General features: G+C 42.6%; 1 protein-coding gene across 1 annotated transcript in view; it reads left to right on the top strand.

Annotated features, from left to right (window-relative positions):
• The window catches only part of LOC138681613 (pecanex-like protein 2), a 1,209,413-nt gene extending 1,182,394 nt beyond the window's left edge, over nucleotides 1-27,019 (top strand). Inside the window, exons 32-33 of the mRNA XM_069769269.1 lie at nucleotides 6,332-6,768; nucleotides 26,654-27,019. Coding sequence (XP_069625370.1) covers nucleotides 6,332-6,768; nucleotides 26,654-26,707 — 491 coding nt within the window. The 3' untranslated portion in view covers nucleotides 26,708-27,019. The remainder of the gene's footprint in view (nucleotides 1-6,331; nucleotides 6,769-26,653) is intronic.
• Nucleotides 27,020-27,845: the final 826 nt, after the last annotated feature.

Consider the following 27,845-nt stretch of genomic DNA (forward strand, 5'->3'; position numbering starts at 1 on the left):
ATCAGGTCTTAAACAAAACCATGTTATCCGTCCAAACATCAAGGTCAGCACACAGTATAACACGACACTCCCTCGTGTGCGTCCATTATCTGTCCATGCTTCTCTGCCTGTCTTAATTCACGTAACGATAGAAATGACAGAAAAACGACTGGCACATCCAAACTAGTGTGAATAGGTGCATACCAGGAGCAGCTACCTCCATATACAATATACAAAAAAAGGTTGCACTCTATCGTGCCAAAGCATGTCGAATATGAAATACATGAAATATGAATAGCAAAATGGCATTTTGAACATTAGGAAAAATATTTGTGAGACGCTTTGCACAGAATTTGGCCAAATAATGTGAGCCCATCAACCAACGTCAAGGTGGTCTGATTAATCTGATAGGTCCCTGACCTCCCTGTCCAAATGTGAACACTTACCGAAGGCTAATGTCTGTATGCTTGGGTGAATGTGGACACCTCTGTTAGCAAAGCCTACATATGGGTTGGCCGGAACCAAGTGTGATTACATGTAATTAAAAACCACATGGTGAAGGGAGGAGTGCTCAGTCAGTAAGCTAACATAGAAATGACAGAAAAACAACTGGCACATCCAAACTAGTGTGAATAGATGCATACCAGGAGCAGCTACCTCCATATACAATATACAAAAAAAAGGTTCAACTCTATCATGCCAAAGCATGTCGAATATGAAATACATGAAATATGAATAGCAAAATGGCTTTTTGAACATTAGGAAAAATATTTGTGAGACACTTTGCACAGAATTTGGCCAAATAGTCTGAGCTTATCAACCATCGTCAAGGTGGTCTCATTAATCTGATGGGTCCCTGACTTCCCTGTCCAAATGTGAACACTTACCGAAGGCTAATGTCTGTATGCTTGGGTGAATGTGGACACCTCTCTCAGTAAAGCCTACATATGGGTTGGCTGGAACCAAGTGTGATTAGATGTAATTAAAAGCCACATGGTGAAGAGAGGAGTGCTCAGTCAGTAAGCTAACATAGAAAAACGACTGGCACATCCAAACTAGTGTGAATAGGTGCATACCAGGAGAAGCTACCTCCATATACAATATACAAAAAAAAGGTTGCACTCTATCGTGCCAAAGAATGTCGAATATGAAATACATGAAATATGAATAGCAAAATGGCTTTTTGAACATTAGGAAAAATATTTGTGAGATGCTTTGCACAGAATTTGGCCAAATAGTGTGAGCCCATCAACTATCGTCAAGGTGGTCTTATTAATCTGATGGGTCCCTGACCTCCCTGTCCAAATGTGATCACTTACTGAAGGTTAATGTCTATATGCTTGGGTGAATGTGGATACATCTCTCAGCAAAGCCTACATATGGGTTGGCCGGAACCAAGTGTGATTAGATGTAATTAAAAACCACATGTTGAAAGGATGAGTGCTCAGTCTGTAAGCTAACATAGAAATGACAGAAAAACAACTGGCACATCCAAACTAGTGTGAATAGGTGCATACCAGGAGCAGCTGCCTCCATATACAATATACAAAAAAAGGTTGCACTCTATCGTGCCAAAGCAGTCGAATATGAAATACATGAAATATGAATAGCAAAATGGCTTTTTGAACATTAGGAAAAATATTTGTGAGACGCTTTGCACAGAATTTGGCCAAATAGTGTGAGCCCATCAACCATCGTCAAGGTGGTCTCATTAATCTGATGGGTCCCTGACCTCCCTGTCCAAATGTGAACACTTACCAAAGGCTAATGTCTGTATGGTCAGGGACCCATCAGATTAATGACACCACCGTGACGATGGTTGATGGGCTCACACTATTTGGCCAAATTCTGTGCAAAGCTTCTCACAAATATTTTTCCTAATGTTCTAAAAGCAATTTTTCTATTCATATTTCATAGGACTGGTAAAGATCACCCCAAAACTCTCAAAGATGACCAAACAAAGGAAACAAACAAAGGAAAAAGAAAAAACTTTAAAAATCAGAATACTGGGTTCCCTGTTATTGATTTTGTTCCACGTATAGCTTGTATGCGTCACCCGTCTGATCTATCAGCGCTCTTAACGCAAAGGATTCAAACAGTTCACCCGGTATCAATGTAATCTGTCCACGTCCCTTCGACCTAATCAGTTCACAGACGATGACCAGAAATTCAAACAGCAAAACATGTTAAACAAAATCTAAACAGTGGGCCTGTAGCTCACCATTGTAAAAGGAGCAGGGTTCCCTCCTACAAAATACTAATGGTTATCAAAGGGCATTTATTACACACACAAGTCTACAGTCTATAACATACATATATATTTATACCCAAGCTGGCAACTATAAATATATATATATATATATATATATATATATATATATATATATATATATATATATATACAAATATTCGGATATCACAACTCTGATATAGTAATATCACTACAGTATACAGTGATATCCCAACAGTATCACACAGTAATAACCCACAATAGCCAGTAATATCACAACAATATCACACAATATAAAGACCCGCAATTAACTGTCCGATTACCAAAATCTCACCTATGGCTAGCTAACCCTAATAAATAGTACTGGGCCTATTAAGAAAAGGGGATACAGAGTATACTTAAGCCATGTGGGTCCATCATCATTCTAGGCAATGCAGGCATAGCAAAAAGAGGCAGAGCACATGTGTCTTGTGCCTTTTATGTCCAGCTAGAAGGGGTGTATCCAGCCCCAGGTGTGTGGGAATGAGGTCACAAATCTATTGTCCACTGGCCTAAGTCCTAAATGAAACCTTATATACCAGCTCATGGCAGCTTTGTTTTACAGCAGGCTGGAGGGGGGGGGGGCTTTGCTCCATGTGGTATACATGTGGGGGATATACCCAAAACATGCATTAAACACATCTCTATGTAAAGATATACATTTTGGGTGCACTTCCCTTCTACGACTAACTATATATACAGTTAAGTCTATAAATATTTGGACAGAGACAACGTTTCTAATTTGGGTTATAGACATTACGACAATGAATTTTATACAAAACAATTCAGACGCAGTTGAAGTTCAGACTTCCAGCTTTCATTTGAGGGTATCCACATTAAAATTGGATGAAGGGTTTAGGAGTTTCAGCTCCTTAACATGTGCCACCCCGTTTTTAAAGGGACCAAAAGTAATTGGACAATTGACTAGGCTATTTTATGGACAGATGTGGGCAATCCCTTCATTATGTCATTCTCAATATATATGGACTTAAATGTATATATATATATATAGTATGTTTTGAAGAATATTTGGTTTTAAAAATGTGTGTATAGATGTCTATTACAATGCGATTTTAACATGAGCTTTTACGAACAGAGAACTGCTGTATGTAAAAGCTCATGTTAAAATCGCATTGCATACGGATGCCATACTGATGTCACATGGTTACTTGTTGCGAGGAAATCGCATCCTCGCATTGCAATCGGATTACAAGGGATCACCATACGGAGAACATTTGTGCGATTCTCAGCCGTCAAAATCGGACCAATTTTTTTTTTTTTTTTTTTTTATATATATATATATATGGTGAGTGTTACTCCGGCCTAACAGCGCAAAACGGCCGTCGTCCGTCAGGCTTGTTCACCTGCTCAGTCCCCTGTTTCCTGCGCACCGCACAATGAACTTTAATGAGATGTTGATATCACCTAATATGAATTAAAGGAATTCAACAAGAAGGACCGGGTGAGCGCTCCATTTATTTCCTTCTTGTCTGTGCAATATACCATTACTCTATGTGTAAGCACCACCCAGAACAGGTCATTAATACTAAAAGTGTGAGGTATCACTTGAAGTGAAAGAAGCACAGTCATCAGCCGATATATTTGGTGTCTAATCTTCTAAGTGGACTATCTATCTATCTATTGTGATGGAAATATATATCTATTTCATATAGATCTCACTTGCATATATACTCATATATACTCACAGCTAATATATACACTGTAATCATTTGCTTAAAATGGCCACTGCAGACCAGACATGTTTTGGGGCTTTCCAAGATGAAAAGCGGAACAACACCAGATGAGTAGACATCTCAACTTTGTCCTAATTGCAGAGAAGATGACAGTTACACTTTAGTTGCTTAATCAGCATTCATATGTGCATTAATCACAATATTCCATATATTTTTAGATAACCAATAACAGAGGAGCTTGACCATATGGTAATTAACTAACCACCCCTTTCTATATGCAATTATAAAACCATGTATGTACAATAAACCATCATTATTTGATGGAATGTTATTCTGTCACTTAGGTGTACAATGTCATTCTTGAGCACTCAAAATACTCAGTCTAATTGGGAATGGATGCAGCACACACAGGGATAGATTTATCCTAACCAAGTTTGCATAACACCATCTATCTATATCTATTTTTCTTTAATCTATTAACTGAGCAAACTTAGTAGTAGTTTTGAGAAAATCACTATTTTATCAGCAGTAGTTTAACACTAAAGGTCTAATACACCTTCTGCCATGTAATCCTCCATGTAAATGAATGCTATTTAACCCCGCCCCTCCATTGGTTGGCAACTTTCTGCCTATGTTCGGTGTACAGAGAAAGCTGCCAATCAGTGGTGTCATCAGGGTTATACAGAGCTCAGAATTTAGAGAACTGGTAGATCTACAGCAGAGTAAACAGTGATTTTAATAAAACAGCCCAATAAGTGATACATCACTGGAATCAAGGTCTCTACCTCTATATCATGCTGCTCACAGATGTGGTAGAAACAGACTGGTTACTAATTCCCTTTAAAGGGGTTGAAAGGGCTTATGCTTGTTGGGACTGAGTCAAAGTGGAGGTCTGTACCCATTACTGATACAGCCACACCTTGTCCTTCTGCGCACTCCAGGGAGGTTGTAGTTCTGGAATATGACAACACTGGAGGATAATGGCTTCCTGGTCAAATCATGTCTGATTCTTCTTAAATCTTTGGCACTAATTGTGCATCTTTTTTCTCCGCATGTTTTAGTGACCCTGTTATCTATGTGCAATGTAACATTTGATGGATCTGTGATCACTCCCCAATATCTTAAAAGTTTCAAGAGAACTGCATTTTTCTGTAAAACTTGTAACATATTTTGACTTTTCAGTCTTGGTTAAATCTCTTTTGACCCATTTTGCCTGAGGAATACAAGCTGTCTAATAATTCTGCACACCTTGATAAAGGGAGTTGATATCCTTAAGCTGCACCGTCACCCATTACACAAATACACATCACCTGATCTGCTTCATCCAATAAACATTCAAGCTTAGGCTAGTTTCACACTAGCGTTTTTCTGAGTTGCGGAGGGCTGCGGACATCCTACGTGAAGCCCCGCCCATGGCTGCACCTCCGCTGCTCAGCTCTGCCTACGTCCGCATGCGGCCTGCGTACCTATCTTTAACATTAGGTACGCAGGTCGTGCGGATGTATGCGGATGCCTCCGCATGCGTCATTTTGACGATGAACGCTGCTGGTTGGAATTTCTTTTTTTCTCTGCATCGTCAAAATGACACATGCGTCGAACGCAGCTGGTTGGAATTTCTTTTTTTCTCTGCATCGTCAAAATGACGCATGCGGAGGCATCCGCATACATCCGCATGACCTGCGTACCTAATGTTAAAGATAGGTACGCAGGCCGCATGCAGACATAGGCAGAGCTGAGCGGCGGAGGTGCGGCCGTGGCGGGACATCATGGAGGAATTCCGCAGCCCTCCGCAGCTCAGCAAAACGCTAGTGTGAAACTAGCCTTATACAGCTTGGAGTTGGAAAATCTGCATGAAAATGATGAAATGGTCAAAATACACTCATTTGCCTAATAATTGTGGTCACAGTGTACAGCTGCATATCATTTGTATACCCATAGAACCCAAAGGTCTAAAACACTCAACTGAAGTAAAGGATAGGGTTGCAAAGACTGCCATGGAGAAGTTTGTATTTTTTCTTTTTGTAACTAAAGGTCGTGAGTGAATCCATGATTTACTGTGGATGGTAGCCCAATGTGTCATAAAAGAGTGATTTACTCTGTTTAGGTGCAGAAGTGGCTACACCTGCCTGCAGTTTTCTTCAGCAAGCAGCCTCTGTGTTCCCAAATTATATAGACACATAGGGCCTGATTTATCATTAGATTAGACAACCCCTACAACCTTTTTTCTTCACATGGAAGAGACCGTTTTCCTGTAGTGACCTCAGCGAAAGTTGTCTTCATTAAATCAAGAAGTGTATGTATCACCATGAATCTAGGTACAATTGGCTTCTTTAACCTCATCTTACTAAAATTCTAAAACATTGAATTCTTTCTTTTCTGTATTTTTCAGCAAAAAGAAAATATAGGAGTCAATCAGCTTATACACATTCTTCATTAAATCAAATACATGCTGTGTCAAGCCTCACTGGATCAAATATGGAAAAATGTCATAATACGTCTACAGACAAATATAAAGACGTCAAGAGATTATCTTCAAGCCATCATTGCTTAAATTCTGCTCGCTCCCATTATCCTCCCACTGGTATTTCTCCTACTTCAGCAGCAATCAATATTCATGAGCACACAAGAGGATTTCATCAGTCCAGCCAAACATTATCTACCAATTCTACATTGAGCCTTCTGTTTGGAAAGAAAGGATTTTCAAGTGCATTAGTTTTGTCTGGCCTTTCAGCTGCTGATGGAGATAACACAGCAGACACACTGTCCTCAGGTAGTGTCAATTTAGTGGTATGCTCACGTTCTAAAGTGGCAAATCAATCGACAGAGGTGAGTTAAAGGCATCATAGAATCAAAATTGAACATTTCTTAACTTTCAAAAATTATTATATTTACGGTAATTACCCTGTTCATATATTTCATCAGTTTTACATAATAAGTACCGTACACCTTTAGGCAAACAGTAACCACCAGAGAAGCAGATAGGTCTATCTTGTTAATTTGTCATAAGCCTATCATCATGTTTGTCTTTGGAATTATTCAATGTTCTGTTTTCCCATTGGATAAAATCTTACTCAAATATTTAAATTGATAGAAATTTGAAAAAAAAAATATTGTGCCTTGGATCTATTTTGGGTCTGAAATTAAAGAAAGTTTCTCTAAATGGCAAAAATATAGTTAGAAAGTCCCTATAGTTACCAAGGCAGACTAAAATTTTAGATTTTGGCAGCATTCTCACAAGCCATAATGTTAGGCCGGCGTCACACTCAGCGTATGAAAATACGGTCCGTTTTTTACGGCCGTAATGCGCAGACATGTTCCCAAAATAGTGATCCGTATGTCATCCGTAGGCAGGGTGTGTCAGCTTATTTTGCGCATGTCATCCTCTGTATGTAATCCGCATGGCATCCGTACTATTCATATATATATACCGTATATACTCGAGTATAAGCCGACCCGAGTATAAGCCGACCCCCCTAATTTTGCCACAAAAAACTGGGAAAACCTATTGACTCGAGTATAAGCCTAGGGTGGAAATGCAGCATTTACCGGTGAATTTCAAAAATAAAAATAGATCATTATTTCCCCATAGCTGTGCCATATAGTGCTCTGCACCGTTCATTATTTCCCCATAGCTGTGCCATATAGTGCTCTGCACCGTTCATTATTTCCTCATAGCTGTGCCATATAGTGCTCTGCACCGTTCATACTGCCCCATATCTGTGCCCCATATAGTGCTCTGCACCGTTCATACTGCCCCATATCTGTGCCCCATATAGTGCTCTGCACCGTTCATATTGCCCCATAGCTGTACCATATAGTGCTGTGCACCGTTCATACTGCCCCATATCTGTGCCATATAGTGCTGTGCACCGTTCATACTGCCCCATATCTGTGCCATATAGTGCTGTGCACCGTTCATACTGTCCCATATCTGTGCCCCATATAGTGCTCTGCACTGTTCATATTGTCCCATATCTATGCCCCATATAGTGCTCTGCACCGTTCATACTGCCCCATATCTGTGCCCCATATAGTGCTCTGCACTGTTCATATTGTCCCATATCTGTGCCCCATATAGTGCTCTGCACTGTTCATATTGTCCCATATCTGTGCCCCATATAGTGCTGTGCACTGTTCATACTGTCCCATATCTGTGCCCCATATAGTGCTCTGCACAGTTCATACTGCCCCATATCTGTGCCCCATATAGTGCTGTGCACCGTTCATACTGTCCCATATCGGTGCACCATATAGTGCTGTGCGCCGTTCATACTGTCCCATATCTGTGCCCCATATAGTGCTATGCACCGTTCATACTGCCCCATATCTGTGCCCCATACAGTGCTCTGCACCGTTCATACTGCCCCATAGATGCTCCACATAAATCTGTGCCGCTGCTGCAATAAAAAAAAAAAAAGCCATACTCACCTCTCTTGATTGCAGCTCCCAGCGTCTCGTTCCGGCGTCCGGTCCCGGCGTCTCTCTCTGCTCTGACTGATCAGGCAGAGGGCGCCGCGCACACTATATGCGTCATCACGCCCTCTGACCTGAACAGTCACAGCGCAGAGACGCCGGGAAGATGGAGCGGCGCCGGGAAGATGGAGCGACGCCCAGCGGCTGGAACGGGAACAGGTGAATATTACATACTTACCTGCTCCCGGCGTCCCGCTCCTTCCCCCGAACAGCTGTCTTCGGGTGCCACAGCCTCTTCCTCTATCAGCAGTCACCGTTACCGCTGATTAGAGAAATGAATATGCGGCTCCACCCCTATGGGAGTGGAGTCTATATTCATTTTTCTAATGAGCGGTCCCACGTGACTGCTGAAGAGGGGAAGAGCTGCAGCACCCGAAGACTGTGGGACGGCATGGGGAGTGCCAGGATCGCTGGGACTAGGTATGCCTCAGCGCCCTCACCCGCTGACCCTGCCACCCACCTTGACTCGAGTATAAGCCGAGAGGGGCACTTTCAGCCCAAAAATTTGGGCTAAAAATCTCGGCTTATACTCGAGTATATACGGTATATATATATATATATTTCATACAGCGCTAGATAGCAGAAAAGCCGGTAATTCAATTGCGGCTTTTCCTATCTCCTTCTCAAACCCGACAGGATATGAGACATGGTTTACATACAGTAAACCATCTCATATCCCTTCTTTTATTACATATTCCTCTTTAGTAATGTAAGAAGTGTCTTGGTGTAAAATTTTGGGGCTCTAGCCATTAAATTAAAGGGTTAAATCGCGGAAAAAATTGGCGTGGGCTCCCGTGCAATTTTCTCCGCCAGAGTGGAAAAGCCAGTGACTGAGGGCAGATATTAATAGCCTAGAGAGGGACCATGGTTATAGGACCCCTCTGGCTAAAAACATCTGCCCCCAGCCACCCCAGCAAAGGCACATCTGGAAGATGCGCCTATTCTGGAACTTACCTCTCTCTTCCCACTCCCGTGTAGCAGTGGGATATGGGGTAATGAAGGGTTAATGTCACCTTGCTATTGTAAGGTCACATTAAGCCAGATTAATAATGGAGAGGCGTCAATTATGACACCTATCCATTATTAATCCAATAGTACGAAATGGTTAATAAACACACACACACACACACACACATTATTACAAAGTATTTTATTGAAATAAAGACAAAGGGTGTTTTAATATTTTATTATACTCTTAATCCACCTGAAGACACTTGTCACCTGAAATAAAGGTTGCCTCGACCAATCAGCGACGGGCACAGTCTGCCGTGAATTCTGGAATCATCATTGTCCATATACTACGGGGACATGCATATTCTAGAATACCATAAACGAAAAGAGAATGGTTCCAGCTTCAGTAAAATCATGAAAATTTATTCCAACTTTTAAAATGGAGAAACAACTCCTGGGACAGCACCATAGCACATGCGAGGTAGGCTACGCGTTTCGACCGACACAGCGGTCTTTATCACAGCTGTGATAAAGGCCGCTGTGTCGGTCGAAACGCATAGCCTACCTCGCATGTGCTATGGTGCTGTCCCAGGAGTTGTTTCTCCATTTTAAAAGTTGGAATAAATTTTCATGATTTTACTGAAGCTGGAACCATTCTCTTTTCGTTTATGGAATCCTATTGCGTCTTGTCAGGACGAAGTTCCGGGCTTCTTGCAATGATCGGTGAGCTGGCTTTTGCCGTATATTCTGTTTATATTCTAGAATACCCGATGCGTTAGAATCGGGCCACAATCTAGTATATATATATATACACACACATATATATATATACACATATATATACACACACACACACACAGTTAGGTCCATATATATTTGGACAGATGACAGAGACCAAATATTTCTAATTTTGGCTATAGACATTACCACAATGAATTTTAAAGGAAACAATTCAGATGCAGTTGAAGTTCAGACTTTCAGCTTTCATTTGAGGGTATCCACATTAAAATTGGATGAAGGGTTTAGGAGTTTCAGCTCCTTAACATGCCACCCTGTTTTTAAAGGGACCAAAAGTAATTGGACAATTTACTCCAAGGCTATTTCATGGACAGGTGTGGGCAATCCCTTCGCTGTGTGATTCTCAAATAAGCAGATAAAAGGCCTGGAGTTGATTTGAGGTGTGGTGCTTGCATTTGGAAGGTTTTGCTGTGAAGTAAACATGCGGTCAAAGGAGCTCTCCATGCAGGTGAAACAAGCCATCCTTAAGCTGCAAAAACAGAAAAAACCCATCCGAGAAATTGCTACAATATTAGGAGTGGCAAAATCTACAGTTTGGTACATCCTGAGAAAGAAAGAAAGCACTGGTGAACTCATCAATGCAAAAAGACCTGGGCGCCCACGGAAGACAACAGTGGTGGATGATCGCAGAATATTCTCCATGGTGAAGAGAAACCCCTTCACAATAGCCAACCAAGTGACCAACACTCTCCAGGAGGTAGGGGTATCAATATCCAAATCTACCATAAAGAGAAGACTGCATGAAAATAAATACAGAGGGTTCACTGCACGGTGCAAGCCACTCATAAGCATCAAGAATAAAAAGGCTAGACTGGACTTTGCTAAAAAACATCTAAAAAATCCAGCACAGTTCTGGAAGAACATTGTTTGGACAGATGAAACCAAGATCAACTTCTACCAGAATGATGGAAAGAGAAAAGTATGGCGAAGGCGTGGTACAACTCATGATCCAAAGCATACCACATCATCTGTAAAACACGGCGGAGGCAGTGTGATGGCTTGGGCATGCATGGCTGCCAGTGGCACTGGGTCACTAGTGATTATTGATGATGTGTTACAGGACAGAAGCAGCCGAATTAATTTTGAGGTATTCAGAGTCCTACTGTGTGCTCAGATCCAGCCAAATGCAGAAAAACTGATTGGTCATCGTTTCATACTACAGATGGACAATGACCCAAAACATAAAGCTAAAGCAACCCAGGAGTTTATTAAAGCAAAGAAGTGGAATATTCTTGAATGGCCAAGTCAGTCACCTGATCTCAACCCAATTGAGCATGCATTTCACTTGTTAAAGACTAAACTTCAGACAGAAAGGCCCACAAACAAAACAGCAACTGAAAACCACCGCAGTGAAGGCCTGGCAGAGCATCAAAAAGGTGGAAACACAGCGTCTGGTGATGTCCATGACTTCAAGACTTCAGTCAGTCATTGCCAACAAAGGGTTTTCAACCAAGTACTAAAAATGAACATTTTATTTAAAATTATTTAATCTGTCCAATTACTTTTGGCCCCTTTAAAAACAGGGTGGCACATGTTAACGAGCTGAAACTCCTAAACCCTTCATCCAATTTTCATGTGGATACCTGTTATGATCTGGTGATTAAGGAGCGACATGCATCTAGCTCTGAGCAGGTGGCAACTATACTGACCGCAGTCCCTAAGCTCAACACAACACTAGAAGCTCCTAACTCTGCCTAGGCATCTCGTCACAGCCTAAGAGCTAACTACCCCTAAAGATAGAAGCAGGAAAACTATCTTGCCTCAGAGAAAATCCCCAAAGGATAGATTAGCCCCCCACAAATAATGACTGTGAGAGGAGAAGGAAATGACATACGTAGCATGAAACAAGATTGAGCACAGGAGGCCACTTCTAGCTAGATAGAAAATAGTACAGGACAGAACGCTGTGCGGTCAGTAATAAAAACTAGAAAAAGTCCACCGCAGAGAAATGCTGAGAAAATCTCCACACCTGACTAAAGGTGTGGAGGGCAAACTCTGCTGCCCAGAGCTTCCAGCTTAGCTGAATAGGTCCATACTGAAAAGCTGGACAAATGAACAAAAACAAAGAAAGTGCTGAACAACAAGTCCACAACAAGAGAACCGCAAAAGGACAAGCAAGGACTTTGCTTTGATGAACTGGTCAGAGTGTCAGGAAAGTCCTAAGAGCAATGACTCCAGGCAGGAACAATTGACAACTGGCATTGAATGAGGGATAAGGCCAGACTAATATAGCCGAGCCAGAAAGACGATCAGTGAAAACAGCTGCTGAAGCTAAATCCAAGAAGCAGCCATACCACTCAAAACCACAGGAGGGAGCCAAAGAGCAGAACTCACAAAAATGCTACTTACAACCACCGGAGGGAGCCCAAAAGCGGAATTCACAACAGTACCCCCCCTTAAGGAGGGGCCACCGAACCCTCACCAGAGCCCCCAGGCCGATCAGGATGAGCCAAATGAAAAGCACGAACCAAATCGGCGGCATGAACATCGGAGGCAACAACCCAAGAATTATCCTCCTGGCCATAACCCTTCCACTTGACAAGATACTGAAGCTTCCGCCTCGAAAAACGAGAATCCAAAATTTTCTCAACCACATATTCCAACTCCCCCTCAACCAACACCGGGGAAGGAGGATCAACAGATGGAAAAACGGGCACCACATATCTCCGCAACAAAGATCTATGGAAAACATTGTGGATGGCAAAAGAGGCTGGAAGGGCCAAACGAAAAGACACAGGATTGATAATCTCAGAAATCTTATAAGGACCAATAAACCGAGGCTTGAACTTAGGGGAAGAAACCTTCATAGGAACATGACGAGAGGACAACCAAACCAAATCCCCCACACGAAGCCGAGGACCAACACACAGACGGCGGTTAGCAAAACGCTGAGCCTTTTCCTGGGACAGCGTCAAATTGTCTACCACATGAGTCCAAATCTGCTGTAACCTGTCCATCACAGAATCAACACCAGGACAATCAGAAGGCTCAACCTGCCCTGAAGAAAAACGAGGATGGAAACCAAAATTACAAAAGAAAGGCGAAACAAAAGTAGCCGAACTGGCCCGATTATTAAGGGCAAACTCGGCCAACGGCAAGAAAGTCACCCAATCATCCTGATCAGCAGACACAGAGCATCTCAAATAGGTTTCCAAGGTCTGATTAGTTCGCTCAGTTTGGCCATTGGTCTGAGGATGGAACGCCGAAGAAAAAGACAAATCAATACCCATCCTAGCACAAAAGGCCCGCCAAAACATGGAAACAAACTGGGAACCTCTGTCAGACACAATATTCTCCGGAATGCCATGCAAACGAACCACATGCTGAAAAAACAATGGAACCAAATCAGAGGAGGAAGGCAATTTAGGCAAAGGTACCAAATGGACCATTTTAGAGAACCGGTCACAAACCACCCAGATAACAGACATCCTCTGGGACACAGGAAGATCCGAAATAAAATCCATGGAAATATGCGTCCAAGGCCTCTCCGGGACGGACAAAGGCAAAAGCAACCCACTAGAGTGGGAACAGCAAGGCTTGGCCCGGGTGCAAGTCCCACAGGACTGCACAAAAGCACGGACATCGCGCGACAAGGAAGGCCACCAAAAGGACCTAGCAACCAAATCTCTGGTACCAAAAATCCCAGGATGACCAGCCAACACTGAACAATGGACCTCAGAAATCACCTTACTCGTCCATCTATCAGGAACAAACAGCTTCCCCACAGGACAGCGGTCAGGCCTATCAACCTGAAATTCCTGAAGCACCCGCCGCAAATCAGGGGAGATGGCAGAAAGAATCACCCCTTCCTTAAGAATGCCAACCGGCTCAAGGACTCCAGGAGAATCCGGCAAAAAACTCCTAGAGAGGGCATCCGCCTTAACATTCTTAGATCCTGGAAGATACGAGACCACAAAATCAAAACGGGAGAAAAACAGGGACCACTGAGCCTGTCTAGGGTTCAGCCGCTTGGCCGACTCAAGGTAAATCAAATTCTTATGATCGGTCAAGACCACAATGCGGTGCTTGGCTCCCTCAAGCCAATGTCGCCACTCCTCAATTGCCCACTTCATAGCCAACAACTCCCGATTGCCGACATCATAATTGAGTTCCGCAGGCGAAAACTTTCGGGAAAAGAAGGCACATGGCTTTATCAAGGAACCATCAGAATTCCTCTGTGACAAAACGGCCCCTGCCCCAATCTCAGAAGCGTCAACCTCAACCTGAAAAGGAAGAGAAACATCCGGTTGACGCAACACAGGGGCAGAAGTAAATCGGTGTTTAAGCTCCTGAAAGGCCTCAAGAGCCTCAGAGGACCAATTAGTCACATCAGCGCCTTTCTTCGTCAAATCGGTCAGGGGTTTAACCACACTAGAGAAGTTGGCAATGAAACAGCGATAAAAATTAGCAAAGCCCAAAAATTTCTGAAGGCTCTTCACAGATGTGGGTTGAATCCAGTCATGAATGGCTTGGACCTTAACAGGATCCATTTCTATAGACGAAGGAGAAAAAATAAACCCCAAAAAAGGGACCTTCTGAACTCCAAATAGGCACTTAGACCCCTTCACAAATAGAGCATTATCACGAAGGATCTGGAATACCATCCTGACCTGCTTCACATGAGACTCCCAATCATCGGAAAAAAATCAAAATATCATCCAAATACACAATCAAGAATTTGTCAAGATAATTGCGGAAAATATCATGCATGAAAGACTGGAACACAGATGGAGCATTAGAGAGCCCAAATGGCATCACAAGATATTCAAAATGGCCTTCGGGCGTATTAAATGCAGTCTTCCATTCGTCACCCTGTTTAATACGAACAAGATTATATGCCCCTCGAAGGTCAATCTTGGTAAACCAACTAGCCCCCTTAATCCTAGCAAACAAATCAGAGAGCAAAGGTAAAGGGTATTGGAATTTGACCGTGATCTTATTAAGAAGGCGATAATCAATACAGGGTCTTAAGGAGCCATCCTTCTTGGCAACAAAAAAGAAACCCGCTCCCAATGGTGATAAAGACGGCCGAATATGCCCCTTCTCTAAAGACTCCTTAACATAGCTCCGCATGGCGGCATGCTCTGGCACAGACAGGTTGAAAAGTCGGCCCTTAGGGAACTTACATCCAGGAATCAATTCAATAGCACAATCACAGTCCCTATGTGGAGGAAGGGAACTGGACTTGGTCTCATCGAATACATCCTGGAAATCTAACAAAGATTCAGGAACATCAGAAGAGGGGGAAGAGGAAATTGACATCAAAGGAACGTCACTATGTACCCCTTGACAACCCCAACTAGTCACAGACATTAATTTCCAATCCAGCACTGGATTGTGTACTTGTAACCATGGAAAACCCAGTACAACAACATCATGTAAATTATGCAACACCAGAAAACGGTAATCTTCCTGATGTGCAGGAGCCGTGTACATAGTCATCTGAGTCAAGTACTGAGGTTTATTCTTGGCCAATGGTGTAGCATCAATACCCCTCAAGGGTATGGGACACTGCAAAGGCTGCAAAGAAAAACCACAGCACCTAGCGAATTCTAAGTCCATTAAGTTCAGAGCAGCGCCTGAATCCACAAATGCCATGACAGAAAAAGATGACAATGAGCAAATCAGGGTCACAGACCGGAGAAACTTAGGCTGCACAGTACTAATGGTAACAGATCTAGCGACCCTCTTAATACGCTTAGGGCAATCAGAAATAGTATGAGCAGAATCACCACAGTAAAAACACAGCCCATTCTGACATCTGTATCCCCTCTGTTCCGCTGTAGTCAAAATCCTATCACATTGCATGGGCTCAGGACTTTGCTCAGAGGACACTGCCATATGGTGCACCACTTTGCGTTCGCGCAGGCGCCGATCAATCTGAATGGCAAGAGACATAGATTCGCTCAAACCAACAGGCGTGGGAAACCCCACCATAACATCTTTAAGGGCTTCAGAAAGACCCTTTCTGAAAATTGCTGCTAGAGCCTCCTCATTCCATTTAGTGGGCACAGACCATTTTCTAAATTTCTGGCAGTATAATTCTGCCGCTTCCTGACCCTGACACAGGGCCAACAGTGTTTTCTCAGCATGCCCTACAGAGTTAGGTTCGTCATACAATAACCCGAGCGATTGAAAAAATGCATCTACATTAAGCAATGCCGGATTCCCTGACTCAAGTGAGAATGCCCAGTCCTGAGGGTCGCCACGCAGAAGAGAAATAACTATCTTTACTTGCTGAATGGGGTCACCAGAGGAACGGGGTTTCAGAGCAAAAAACAATTTGCAATTATTTTTAAAGTTCAAAAACTTAGATCTATCCCCGTAAAACAAATCCGGAGTAGGAATTCTAGGCTCTAAGGCCGGAGTCTGAACCACATAATCTTGAATACTCTGTACTCTTGCAGCAAGCTGATCCACACGAGAAAACAAACCCTGAACATCCATGCCTGCATCCAAATCCCGAATCACCCAGAGATCAAGAGGAAGGAAAAAGACAAAACAAACTAAAGAAAAAAAAATGGCTCAGAACTCTTTTTCTCTTTCTCTTCTCATTTGTGGCCAGTTGTACTGTTATGATCTGGTGATTAAGGAGCGACATGCGTCTAGCTCTGAGCAGGTGGCAACTATACTGACCGCAGTCCCTAAGCTCAAAACAACACTAGAAGCAGCCGTGGAATGCTCCTAACTCTGCCTAGGCATCTCGTCACAGCCTAAGAGCTAACTACCCCTAAAGATAGAAGCAGGAAAACTATCTTGCCTCAGAGAAAATCCCCAAAGGATAGATTAGCCCCCCACAAATAATGACTGTGAGAGGAGAAGGAAATGACATACGTAGCATGAAACAAGATTTAGCACAGGAGGCCACTTCTAGCTAGATAGAAAATAGTACAGGACAGAACGCTGTGCGGTCAGTAATAAAAACTAGAAAAAGTCCACCGCAGAGAAATGCAGAGAAAATCTCCACACCTGACTAAAGGTGTGGAGGGCAAACTCTGCTGCCCAGAGCTTCCAGCCTAGCTGAATAGATCCATACTGAAAAGCTGGACAAATGAACAAAAACAAAGAAAGTGCTGAACAACAAGTCCACAACAAGAGAACCGCAAAAGGACAAGCAAGGACTTAGCTTTGATGAACTGGTCAGAGTGTCAGGAAAGTCCTAAGAGCAATGACTCCAGGCAGGAACAATTGACAACTGGCATTGAATGAGGGATAAGGCCAGACTAATATAGCCGAGCCAGAAAGACGATCAGTGAAAACAGCTGCTGAAGCTAAATCCAAGAAGCAGCCATACCACTCAAAACCACAGGAGGGAGCCAAAGAGCAGAACTCACAAAAATGCTACTTACAACCACCGGAGGGAGCCCAAGAGCGGAATTCACAACAGATACCCTCAAATGAAAGCTGAAAGTCTGAACTTCAACTGCATCTGAATTGTTTAAAATTCATTGTGGTAATCTCTATCACCAAAATTAGAAAAATGTTATCTCTGTCCAAATATATATGGACCTAACTATATATATATATATATATATATATATATATATATATATATACCCCTATACTGTGTGTACATTTATTTTATCTATTCTATTCTGTCAGTGTGATTTTACTGTACATCGCGCTGAATTGCCGGCTTTTCTATAGAACACCGCTGCGTATTTCTCGCAAGTCACACTGTTGCTCCGTGTGTAATCCGTATTTTTCTCGCCCCCATAGACTTTCATTGGCGATTTTTTTTTTTTTTTTGCGCAATATGCTGACAAATGCAGCATGCTGCGATTTTCTACAGCCGTAGAAGACCGTATAATACGGATCAGTAAAATACGGCAGATAGGAGCTGGGCCATAGAGAATCATTGTACTGTGTGCAATCCGTATTTTCTGCACCTCTCATACGTCCGTAAAACTCGCTAGTGTGACACCGGCCTTAGACACCTATTATTTAAAAGGGAGCAGTCAGCTTAGTCATGAAATTGTATTTAAGAGAGGCTTAAGGGTATGTGCATATGTTGTGGATTTATCCCTGCGGATCCGCAGCAGTTTTCCATGTGGTGTACAGTACCATGTAAACGTATGGAAAACCAATTCCGCAGTGCACATGCTGTGGAATATTCCACACGGAAACGCTGCAGTTTATTTTCCGCAGCATGTCAATTCTTTGTGCAGATTCCGCAGCGTTTTACACCAGCTCCTCAATAGGAATCTGCAGGTGTAAAAAACGCAGGTGAATTCCGCGGTAAATCCGCGATAAATCCGCAGGTAATCCGCAGGTAAAACCCTGGGCGTTTTACCTGCAGGTTTTTCAGAATCCGCACGGAAAAATCCCCAATGGAATCCGCAATGTGTGCGCATACCCTTATGGTTTGCATCATACTAGTTAACAGCTTATTGATCAGCCATATGAGATCATAAAGCAAAACCAAATGAAAAATGTGAACAAAAAAAAATGAGACGGGGTATAAGTTGGTGTGCATGCAACATATAGGAGCATGTTCACACTGGCCATTAAACAGACAAAACCTAAGGGGTCTGTCATCTTCTGCTTGATAACTTTAGAAATTTAAAAAAAGACCACAGTCAATTTGGAGAACGGAATGGGCACTTCTATTTAGCATAGCTCCAAACCGTCCCGGATACAGTGGGACTGTCCTGATATGACGGCTTCGTCTAGCCACGTCAGGGCTTTTTGTGGATTTTTTTTTTTTTTTTTGGGGGGGGGTACTCTGAAAACGGGCAGTGTAATTATCTGCTGGCCACTCTCTCTCTGTATACAGGCCGTGTAATACGCTGCACTTTTTCTTGTGAAAACAGAGGATCGCATCAAATAGGGGACGTGGCCATGTTGCAGATAGTAGTGGTGAAGTCTCGTAGCAGCTCTCGGCCTAGCTGGTTTGACACACATTCCTTTTCTGGCGAATGTGCTAAATATGGTGGTACGGATCTTTCCTAAAAAGTGCACAGATATATCAGTGCTGCTGCTGAAAGTGCGAAAGTGCGGGCTGTCTGGGCGTGCTTTTGGCTTTCTCACTTGCCTCTTCCTCCTGTATCACCACGTGTACCTCTTCCTCCATTTTGGACCTATGCCTTGTGGTTCTAGATAGCTAGTTTTAGTTTTGTTAAATCTATATTGCTTTCAGTCAGTTCCATAAAAAAAATTAAAAAAACACTGAAAAAAAAAGAAATGAAAAGAAAAATATAAACACTGCTCAAAAAAATAAAGGGAACACTAAAATCCTTTGAAGAAAAGAGAAATAAACCAGCTCACCCGTGATTAGTGTTGAGCGATACCTTCCGATATCCAGAAGTATCGGTATCAGATTGGATCGGCCGATATCCAAAAAATATCGGATATCGCCGATACCGATACCCGACACCAATGCAAGTCAATGGGACACAAATATCGGAATGTAAATAAGCCCTTTCTGTCCTTCTACATCCTGTTCCGGAGGGGGAGGAAGAGAGTGGGTGGTGCGTGGGCGGACACTGTGCGTGTCTGTGTGTGCGGGCGGGCTCTGTGCGGGCCTGCCGGGGCTCTGTGCGGGCCTGCCAGGGCTCTGTGCCGTCTACCGGGGGTCTGTGCGGGACTGCCGGGGGTCTGTGCGGGCCTGCCGGGGGTCTGTGCGGGCCTGCCGGGGCTCTGTACGGGCCTGCCGGGGTTTTGTGCGGGCCTGCCGGGGCTCTGTGCGGGCCTGCCGGGGCTCTGTGCGGGCCTAATTTATGTTTTTTTGCAGGCGCTGAAGTATGGTAAGTATGGTTATATTAAAATACTTTTTTCCTAATGTGTGTGTTTTATTAACCCTTTATTACTATTGGATTAATAATGTATATGCGTCTTATTGACGCCTCTCCATTATTAACCCGGCTTAATGTCACCTTACAATAGCAAGGTGACATTAACCCCTTGCTATTGTAAGGTGACATTAAGCTGAGTTAATAACGGAGAGGTGTCAATAAGACGCCTATCCATTATTAATCCAATAGTAATAAAGGGTTAATAAAACATGCACACATTAGGAAAAAAGTATTTTAATATTCTTCATTTAACCTGTCCGCTATTGTCCAATTAATAACGAGTGTCCCACGAAAGATCTCCCCTATAGAACAGTGACATTGGGTGATGTCACTGCTCTATAGGACCCTCAGTGACACACTGACAGGAGACAATGGCTCCTGCTGTGCATCACGGAGGTTACTATAGTTCAAAGTCTCACTTTATGGCAATTGCTGCATGGGAAAATTTCTCACACAGCAATGCCAAAAGTGAGACTAGGGACTATTTTTTTACAGCGGTGGCGGAATACAGTGCGGAAGGATACCTTCCTTCCGTCATTGTGTTCCTGGAGCCCCTGGAGAGCGGTTGCATCAGCTGATGCTGCCGTTCTCCACAGGAGATCGTCGTAGGACACTCATGGATTTCTGCAAATCAGGGAGCATATTGGTTGTTTGTTATTTTAATATTTTTTACAGATGACACTGGCTTCAGGGAACAAAGTGGCAAGTGATGGTGAGTGTGTACTCTGTTTAATGTACTGTATGTCTATATGTATGTATTGTATGTAGTATGTACGTAGTATGCATGTATGTAGTATGTAATATGTATGTATGTATGCATGTAGTATGTATGTAGTATGTATGTATGCAGTATGTATGTATATATGTATTATGTATGTTGTATACAGTGGGGCAAAAAAGTATTTAGTCAGTCAGCAATAGTGCAAGTTCCACCACTTAAAAAGATGAGAGGCGTCTGTAATTTACATCATAGGTAGACCTCAACTATGGGAGACAAACTGAGAAAAAAAAATCCAGAAAATCATTGTCTGTTTTTTTAACATTTTATTTGCATATTATGGTGGAAAATAAGTATTTGGTCAGAAACAAAATTTCATCTCAATACTTTGAAATATATCCTTTGTTGGCAATGACAGAGGTCAAACGTTTTCTGTAAGTCTTCACAAGGTTGCCACACACTGTTGTTGGTATGTTGGCCCATTCCTCCATGCAGATCTCCTCTAGAGCAGTGATGTTTTTGGCTTTTCGCTTGGCAACACGGACTTTCAATTCCCTCCAAAGGTTTTCTATAGGGTTGAGATCTGGAGACTGGCTAGGCCACTCCAGGACCTTGAAATGCTTCTTACAAAGCCACTCCTTCGTTGCCCTGGCGGTGTACTTTGGATCATTGTCATGTTGAAAGACCCAGCCACGTTTCATCTTCAATGCCCTTGCTGATGGAAGGAGGTTTGCACTCAAAATCTCACGATACATGGCCCCATTCATTCTTTCATGTACCCGGATCAGTCGTCCTGGCCCCTTTGCAGAGAAACAGCCCCAAAGCATGATGTTTTCACCACCATGCTTTACAGTAGGTATGGTGTTTGATGGATGCAACTCAGTATTCTTTTTCCTCCAAACACGACAAGTTGTGTTTCTACCAAACAGTTCCAGTTTGGTTTCATCAGACCATAGGACATTCTCCCAAAACTTCTCTGGATCATCCAAATGCTCTCTAGCAAACTTCAGACGGGCCCCAGACATGTACTGGCTTAAGCAGTGGGACACGTCTGGCACTGCAGGATCTGAGTCCATGGTGGCGTAGTGTGTTACTTATGGTAGGCCTTGTTACATTGGTCCCAGCTCTCTGCAGTTCATTCACTAGGTCCCCCCGCGTGGTTCTGGGATTTTTGCTCACCGTTCTTGTGATCATTCTGACCCCACGGGGTGGGATTTTGCGTGGAGCCCCAGATCGAGGGAGATTATCAGTGGTCTTGTATGTCTTCCATTTTCTAATTATTGCTCCCACTGTTGATTTCTTCACTCCAAGCTGGTTGGCTATTGCAGATTCAGTCTTCCCAGCCTGGTGCAGGGCTACAATTTTGTTTCTGGTGTCCTTTGACAGCTCTTTGGTCTTCACCATAGTGGAGTTTGGAGTCAGACTGTTTGAGGGTGTGCACAGGTGTCTTTTTATACTGATAACAAGTTTAAACAGGTGCCATTACTACAGGTAATGATTGGAGGAAAGAGGAGACTCTTAAAGAAGAAGTTACAGGTCTGTGAGAGCCAGAAATCTTGATTGTTTGTTTCTGACCAAATACTTATTTTCCACCATAATATGCAAATAAAATGATAAAAAACAGACAATGTGATTTTCTGGATTTTTTTTTCTCAGTTTGTCTCCCATAGTTGAGGTCTACCTATGATGTAAATTACAGACGCCTCTCATCTTTTTAAGTGGTGGAACTTGCACTATTGCTGACTGACTAAATACTTTTTTGCCCCACTGTATATGCAGTATGTAGGTATGCATGTAGTATGCATGCATGTAGTATGCATGTAGTATGCATGTAGTAATATGCATGTAGTATGTATGTATGTAGTATGTATGTATGTATATATGTATTATGTATGTTGTATGTATGCAGTATGTAGGTATGTATGTAGTATGTATGCATGCATGCATGTAGTATGTATGTATGTATGTAGTATGTATGTAGTATGTATGTAGTGTTTTTTTTTTTTTACATTCAACACATTAGCCGGATGATGGGACTACTACTCTCCCATCATTGGCTAATGTGTCAATCATTGTCACTGTAGCAGGCATCGTCTGAAGGGACTTATAGACAATGCCTGCACAAACGCACAGAGCCCCGGCAGGCCCACACAGAGCCCCGGCAGGCCCGTACAGACCCGCACAGACCCCCGGCAGGCCCACACAGACCCCCGGCAGGCCCGCACAGACTCCCGGCAGGCCCGCACAGACCCCCGGCAGCTCGCACAGACCCCCGGCAAGCCCGCACAGAGCCCCAGCAGGCCCACACAGACCCCCGGCAGCCCGCACAGAGCCCCAGCAGGCCCACACAGACCCCCGGCAGGCCCACACAGAGCCCCAGCAGGCCCACACAGACCCCACAGTCATGCACAGACCCCGCCCGCACACACAGACACGAAGTCTCCGCCCACGCACCACCCACACTCCATTATAGTGCATCATTGCACTATTGGAACTTCCGATTCCGGTATCCGATATCTCAAAAGTATCGGAACTCCATATCAGATTTCCGATACAGCGAATATCGGCCGATACCCGATATTTGCAGTATCGGAATGCTCAACACTACCCTTGATGCATTAGTTGAACTTCGGGAGCACGGACCCGCAGTGTCCAAATGTGTAACGTCCAAAAAAATGTGTAACGTCATGGATTCGGTGGAGCTGGACATTCTTCTTTCTTGAACACTAAAATCTTACATCCTAGATATCACTGAATTATATATTCCAGTTGTAAATCTTTATTCATTACATAGTGGAATGTGTTGAAAACAATAAAACCTAAAACTTATCAATGTAAATCACAACTAATATCCCACAGAGGTCTTGAGTTGGAATGATGCTCAAAATCAAAGTGGAAAATGAAGTTTCAGGCTGATCCAACTTCAGTGGAAATGCCTCAAGACAAGGAAAGGAACAACCACGGGAAGGACAGCATCCTAAAAGGGAAAACCACCTATGCCAAAACATGGTATCCATCCACAGACTGTCCTTCCTGTGGTTGTTCCTTCCCGGTGAAAGACCTGGCTATTTACTGCTTGCGTTGAGAAACACGTGATGGTGTCTCCGCTGTGTTGGATGTTTTGATCTCCCCGAGGTCATTCATCCTTATGTTTAGTCTTTTTACTAGGCACTGCTCCTAATAGCCCGAAACAGCTGCCTGTGGATGGATACCATGTTTTGGCATAGGTGGTTTTCCTTTTTGGATGCTGCCCTTCCTATGGTTGTTCCTTCCCGGTGAAAGACCTGGCTATTTATTGCTTGCGTTGAGAAACACATGATGGTGTCTCCGCGGCTTTTCTACATGCATTTGCATATTTCCCATAAGTGATGGGGGCAGTGTTCTGGATCACTGCGTTGAGAAACACGTGATGGTGTCTCCGCAGTGTTGGATGTTTTGATCTCCCCGAGGTCATTCATCCTTATGTTTTTTATGTTTTGTGGTGATTAACCCCCATACACAAAATTAGCTACAAGTACTTCAGCATTGGAGTCAGATCCAGATCCCCCTCCACACACTTTATGACAGTTGTGTTACATAGTCGGTATCTATCTAACTGCAGCAACAGGACTACATTTAATCATTTAAATGGCACTGGCAATCTCTGGCAGCAGTGTTTACCAGTGGGTGCATGAATCCAAACAACCCTGAGGGTAGGGGAAAAAGGGAACAATGCCACGCGCAATCTAAGTGCAGTAGAAACTAGGTGTAAATTGCACGCTTCTATAATTGCTCTCACCTAGTCAAAGGCGAAAATGAAGCATTGAAAGGGGATCCAACAGGAATCCAAGGAAAATGGTCTGCAGCTCGGTCGACTGGGCACATGGATAAGGCCCTCAGATATCCGTGGTAAATCAGTAGATAGCAAGGAAAATTCCAGTATGTAGCCGGCGCTCCCGTATAGAGATTCTCATAGATGTTATATATAAATATCTGCTTTATTGAGGTAATACAAAATTACAGGACAACACGTTTCGACTCCGGCACCCTGGAGTCTTCATCAGTGCAATGCGGCTTTAAGTCTCCTAATCTCGGCATGCTTAGCATGCCAATCTCCGCAAGGATAAACGATACTTCTTTGATATCGGTCGGACGCCTCTCACACAGCCAAACCAGATCTCCATTTTGCACTGATGAGGGGCAGTACCCCGAAACACAGTGTCTGCAAATTGAGATTCTGGTTTGGCTATTATCCTAAGTCATGTGACAAGGCTCGTTAAAAGTTCGACATTGACTTGTAGGATTGCTACCTTCCAATAGGTGGCACTAGAGTTCTAGTGTCTTCCTCTTTGAAAAGACAATTTGTATAATTAGCATATTTCCCAGAAGAGCATTGCGTCTATAAGTCTCCTCATCTCGGCATGCTTAGCATGTCAATCTCCGCATGGAGAAACAATACTTCTTGGATATAGAGCAAAAATAGAAACAGAAAGAGAAAAAAAAAACATTTTAAATAAAATTATGACAAAGTCTCGGTGTACAGAAAAACGATGATATAGTTGAATTTAAAGGATATAGAGGGTAGCCCCTCGGGTAGGGTGCCATCTTGGCGAATAAGATCTATAGCCTGTGCCATAACATATGGTAGTATAGATCCTGGCATCTGGCATGCAGGAGTATTGGGACGCCCCCTACTCAGAGAACCTACATTCTAACCACGGCCATTTCCACCCCACATTTCTCCTTGTCGCACAGCATCATGGCACCTGCGCACACAGCGCTTTAACGTTCCCGGAAGTGCCTCACTCCTATCCTGCAACCACTGTATATAAAGGCACCTTACACCTCATTGATACAACAGCGCTATACTCCCGCATGCCAGTCGCCATTACCCTGATGTACCAGGTAACCTTTTACACTATTTCTCCCCTTTCCATACAGCATTTACGTAGGTGCTTAATATTAACCATATGTTAAATTCTCTCCTTTATGACTAGTACCTGTTCTTTTCTTACACTATTGAATTATCTATTGGTGTTCTGTGTTGCAAACCTGTGAGACCCAATACCCTACAGGTAACATTTATATTTCCTTTTCTTTTACTTATTCCCATTCCTCTCATTTAATCATCTGCCTTTCCCTTTTTCTCTTACCTTCTCCCCTCTTTTTCCTTTTTTTTCTTCTTCTCCTTTTCCTTGTTTCCTATTCTCCTCCTTGTTTCAATTTTAATTCTTCTATATTTCATCTACTCTTTTATATTACCCTATATGTATGCAATGGATATCACCCATATCAAGCATCCTCTCCCTCTTGTTATAATAAAAAATGTGTTAACCAGTTTTTCTCTTTCTCCCCCTAGGATCTATACTACCATATATTATGGCACAAGCTATAGATCTTATTCACCAAGATGGCACCCTACCCTCTATATCCTTTAAATTCAACTATATAATCATTTCTTTAGGTACACTGAGACTTTGTCAGAATTTTATTTAAAATGTTTTTTTTTTCTCTTTCTGTTTCTATTTTTGCTCTAACACAGATATATCTTGATAAAGGCCGGACTTAGGCCAAAATGTTGATTTATCTATCTGAAATTCTTTGGCAACTTTACTTTTTTTTGTCAAATAAACTTTCTTTTTTGCAACATATTTCTGAGTGCCGAAGTTTAACTACCTATAATGAAGTACAATATGTCACGAAAAGACATTCTCAGAATCAGTGGGATCCATTGAAGCGTTCCAGAGCTATAACCTCATAAAGTGACAGTGGTCAGAATTGTAAAAATTGGCTCGGTCATCAAGTACAAAATTGGCTCTGTCACTAAGGGGTTAAAATACAGATATTGGCCAATTGTCAAAAACACACTGCATCTAAGAATTTCATATATATTTATAAATGTAATCATGTATATTACATAAAAATAATAAAGAGTGACAGCTCAATATTTATAGTGGGTTGTAAATGTCTAAATAACTTTGATGTTTCTTTCTTTCAGAATGTCTACAAGACTATTGACATTGATGATCCTACAACTCCTGGTCAAAAATAAGAATTTGAGAATGCCCGAGTCTTCCTACCTCGAATAGTGAAAGAAACTATTACATTCTAAAAATATAACGTAGAATTTAGAGTGACTCATCTGACTCCACAGGTTACACCTAGCTGTATAAAACTGATGTTAACCTAGTGAATTAATTAAGGTTATTGGATGAAGAATACGCATGAATTTGCATGTAAAAAATCTACAGCACAATGCAGTACCAGTTAGAGGGTATGTGTCAGTTAATTCAACCCTCCTAAGCTGTCTGTATGAGCATGCAGGTCATAGTAAAGTGAATAAAATGATACCTTGATATCTGCCATCTGATGTCTTATTATTCCAGAGAAATCCAGGCTGTCAACTGCAAAATCCATATGTAACACAAATCTGCTAAAATAATTTAGCATAACACATGCATGAATATCAATATAGTATATAGTGATGTTCTGCTCACAAAACATAAACAATACTAATAGTAACAATAATTCATGCATTTAATTTTAGATATTTCATACAATTTAGGGTTTGTGAACACAATTTCTTTTCAGTTGTATGCACTGTGAAACCCCCCTGAACATATACATTTCTATGTAAAAATTACTTGCTGTTCATATGTTCCGTATTTTGAACATCTTTTAATCACTCCAAGTTTGTAAGACCCAAGCGATTAAAATAAGTGACCTGACCATTCTTCAGGCATTTTTCGCTGTGAAGATGTGATGTCAATAGTCTATGCATCTTTTTGAATGTTTTTTCCAATGGTTTCTTTATCATTGAACAAAGTGAAAAAATGTCCAGAAAACCATGGGCGGATATTCCGCCAGTTGAGCTGTTGGGGTGGGGCCCAGATGTGGAGGGGAGTGCTTGAAGGGGTGGCCAATAATGAGGGCAATCTGGCCAGTTCCTTGGAGCATGAGTTTTCGGAGGGCCCATGGTCAGAATGTCCTCATTGTTAGAGGTGTGCTGGCAAGAAGAGGCCTTTAAGCTCCACTGCCTACAGTAGAGAATGCAAGAGGAGCCACGGGAATCCATTCTCAGCTTCCTGTCCGTCGCTCTGTGTGGCGCAAGCAGGCGCTCGCAGCGTGATGTCAATTAGAAAGTCCCCAGTAGCGTGTAGAAGATGAAAGAATTGATGCAATGAGAGAAC

This window comes from Ranitomeya imitator, chromosome 5 (genome assembly GCF_032444005.1).
Source record: "Ranitomeya imitator isolate aRanImi1 chromosome 5, aRanImi1.pri, whole genome shotgun sequence".
NCBI classification, from domain to species: Eukaryota; Metazoa; Chordata; class Amphibia; order Anura; family Dendrobatidae; genus Ranitomeya; species Ranitomeya imitator.